General features: G+C 43.8%; 1 protein-coding gene across 1 annotated transcript; it reads left to right on the top strand.

Moving 5' to 3' along the window:
* Positions 1-928: 928 nt before the first annotated feature.
* On the top strand, positions 929-2,230 carry LOC120678089 (putative disease resistance RPP13-like protein 2). The gene has a single exon (XM_039959251.1). The coding sequence runs from the start codon at positions 929-931 to the stop codon at positions 2,228-2,230; it is 1,302 nt and encodes a 433-aa protein (XP_039815185.1).
* The last annotated feature ends 1,553 nt before the right edge of the window (positions 2,231-3,783 follow it).

The raw sequence follows: 3,783 nt of genomic DNA, 5'->3' as shown, positions 1-3,783 counted from the left end.
TATATAGGTATACTTTTGAGGTTAGAGTTTACATAGCAAGTCCCCTAGTCGGTTATTATACAACAGATCTAATCAAATTATAATTGTATCTGGGTAGAATATTCCTTCCTTGTAGTCGGCCCAGCCCATCTGGTTGCTGGTCGGTCCAGGTACCTAGTGGTCTACCTCCGTCGGTCACCCCCACACAACATATAGCAACAGTTGCCAGACAACGCTGAACGGGAAGGCGGCAAAAGGATTTTCAACCAAAAGTTCGAATCCTAGAGGAACATATTGTAAACAAGTGCATAAAATCGTGGCCTTTATAACAGCGGGCGTGCGTGGCTGGGTCAAGCTGTGGTGGTCCTTGTTGAGTATAAAGTTTTATGTTGTTTTAAAAAATCTTGAGTTTAAATAATTAAGATGTGCGTACAATTATGTGTCAGTTATGACAAATGAATTGTAAAATGATGTCTCTCTCCAGGGATTCTTACCTGTCATGGTTATAATGAACAGGGTCGACGTTCAAGCCCCGCTGGTCAAACGAAAACTGAAGGGCCCGTGTCCACTCGCTTCAGGAGTTCTCGATAATGACTCAAAGGAACTTGAAGTGATTTATGTGACCGGAAAACGTGGTGTGGGAAAGGCAACTCTAGTTCGAGAAGTATATGAAAGGCCGAAAACACACACACTTTTTGAGAAACTAATTTGGGTAAGCTTCCCACCATTCTTTAGCGTGTCCAACATCCTACAAATAATCTATCATCAACTGGAGAGCAATAGTACTCCTTGGAGCTGGCGAGACGAAGGTATTGAGAAGAAAGTACAAGATATCTTAAAATAAAAGAAGTTCTTGTTGGTGATTGATGGCGAGGTTAGCAACACTGATTGGATAACCCTTTGGTCTGACTTGCCAAAGAATGGCAAAGGTAGCAGGGTTATTCGCATCATGCAAGGTTCACAGGAGAGACCACATGATGTTCCAGAGAGTAACTGGATTTCATTAAAACCTTTTGGCAGAAAAGAAACCGTGCAACTCTTCCTGCAGCACTGGGCACCCAAGGGAAAGGAAGGAAAACGTAAAGAAGTAAATCCTGCAGACAAACCTAGTGCAGAGATGAATACTAGTGAAGAAGGAAATCCTGGAGACAAAACTAGTATGGAGATGAATGGTGAAGAAGGAAATCCGGGAGGCAAAACTGGTGCGGAGACAAATGGTGAAGGAAAACATATAAAACCCAGAAAAGACATGAAAGAGAAGATCACAGGGTATGCTTATCCACTACATGACATGACAGGAGGCCTTCCACTTGCGGTCGTCCTTCTATGTGGCCTTTTCCAAACCAAGGAATATCCAAATGAGTGGGAGTTGGTGTTGAAGCGCCTAGAGTCCAAGCTATCAGGGCAATCAAAACGTCTAGACGTCATACTCACCATGTGCTTCGATGATCTGCCACATGAAGTAAAATCATGCTTCCTCTACTTTGCTTTATTGCCCATGAACACACCTATCCAAGCTCGCAAGTTGGTATGCATGTGGATGGCAGAAGGGTTCCTAAGACCAGAAGATGGGAAGACAAAGGAGAAAATGGGAAGAATCTACTTGAAGGATTTGGTTGCTAGGAACCTTGTTAAGGTCCTGAAGAGAGATTCCTTCAGTGGCGAAGAATTTGTGGCTGTGCACCATAAGGTTCACGCGTTTTTGCAGCTTGAAGCAAAAGAGGCCAACTTTGTAGACATCCATAGTGGTGATGATACCCCTTCATTGACAACTACACGTCGCCTCTCTCTTCAGAACTATACAGATAAATATGCTGCATTGGCTAACCCTCTGCCCAGACTACGATCTATCATGTCTAGTTTCCATGAAGAGAAAAGAGAGGGTGACATGACAAGTGCGGGGGGCATGCTTCATTGCTGGGGACAAGGGGCCATGCTAAAAAGGGGAAGGACCAACCGCCACGAGCACATAAGATGGATGTTACAAAAATCCAGGTTCCTCCGTGTAATCAACCTACAAGGTGTCGAGATTGGAGAGCAGTTGCCAGAAACAATCAGTAATGTGCCACACCTACAATACCTTGGCATCACCCACTGTTCGTTGAAATTTATCCCACCAGCAATTGGGGAACTTAAAGATCTTGAGACATTGGATGTTCGGGGGACAATGGTTCGTAAGCTCCCGCAATCATTTTGGAACATTAAGACGCTGCGGCATGTGTTTGGAACTGGCACTACGGGAAACCGGTAATTCGCCGTGTGCCTAAGAGTTCGCTGTGCACAAATCATCGGGCACACGGCGAAGAGAGCCTTTGCCGTGGGCCAAATACAGAACACACGACCAAAATAAAGCACACGGCGAAAGGAGACTTCGCCGTGTGCCCTAACCTCAGCACACGGCCAACCGATTTCTTTGCCGTGTGCCACAGACCGGCACACGGCAAAGATAGCGCCACGTGGCCCGACGTTCACGGCTGGTCAACGCTGTCATATTTTGCCGTGTGCCTCCGTTAGGCACACGGCGAATCGATCTCTTTGCCGTGTGCCACATGGAGGCACACGGCAAACATAGCGCCACGTGGCCCGATGATTACGGCCGGTCGACGCCGTCATATTTTGTCATGTGCCCCCGTTAGACACACGGCGAATCGATCTCTTTGCCGTGTGCCACATGGAGGCACACGGCAAACATTAAAGTTTGCCGTGTGCCACTACCTTGGCACAAGGCAAAATAAACAAAATGCTACGAACTTACTAACAATCGAACTTGTGCCTTAGAGTTTTATAAATTCCATAAAATCGAAACGTAGTCTGAAAATTATGAAATTTGTCAAGCGGTCATAATATCATGCAAGGAGGCTATGGTAAAATTTTGATTGCATTTCTCATTTTTTTGACAAACGCTGCTTAACAAACTTGAGTTTCTCCGAAAAAGATCTATATAGTTTCTAAGATTGCAGTAACGTCTGTACGCGAAATGATGTTCAAATTATAATTTGCGTTCCAAATTTTTTCTATAGACAATAAACCACATGAAGTAGTTCATGTTCAATTATGGCAATTTTTTGGACTTGTTTGCCATTTTTTGAATTTTTTAGTAATATTAGAATTTAGGTCAAAATAATGAAATTGAGCTATATATGCATAAAATAATGAAAATTTTTCAAAGAAGCATTTCATATGCAATGTTTAGAGAGTTTGGTAATATTTTTCAATATACATTTCATTAAATTTAGTGAAACATGTTTTAAAAACAAATTAGTTGACTACATGAAATAACAGAAATTCATTTTCCAGTATTTGACGTGTGTTCAAGTTTAGGCACACGGCGAAGTTTATATGTTTGCCGTGTGCTAAGATCTGTGGCACACGACAAAGATGAATTTGAAAAAAAAAAGAAAAAAATCTTTGCCGTGTGTCCTAGATAGGACACATGGCGAACTCCCGCGCACTTATTAGCTATTGGGCCCACTCTCGCTCTCTCTCTCTCTCAGCTCTCTCTCGCTCACTCGCTCCCTACCGTCGCGTCGGACGCCCCGCCCCGCCGCCGCCCCTGCGCGCAGCGCTGTCCCATAGCCGTGCAAAACTGACGATCGCCTTATGGGTTGGAACGTTGTGTACAAGGTATCACCACACGATAAAGTAACTATTCCAAATAATGAGGATTACAACATAGACCCAAACACATATGACATGGAAATCATTCAAGAAGATGGGCTTGAAGGACATTTTGAGATAGACTTAACCGGAGTGATCGAAATGGAAGTACACGATGATGAAATGGTTGATGATGAGGACGCTGGT

Source organism: Panicum virgatum, chromosome 6N (assembly GCF_016808335.1).
Source record: "Panicum virgatum strain AP13 chromosome 6N, P.virgatum_v5, whole genome shotgun sequence".
Taxonomy (NCBI): Eukaryota; Viridiplantae; Streptophyta; class Magnoliopsida; order Poales; family Poaceae; genus Panicum; species Panicum virgatum.
Note: the sequence above shows the minus strand (reverse complement) of the source record. Positions and strands in the feature narration are given on the sequence as shown.

Coding starts and splice junctions, on each gene's coding strand:
- LOC120678089 (XM_039959251.1), top strand. CDS start 929: ATGCAAGGTTCACAGGAGAGACCACATGATGTTCCAGAGAGTAACTGG.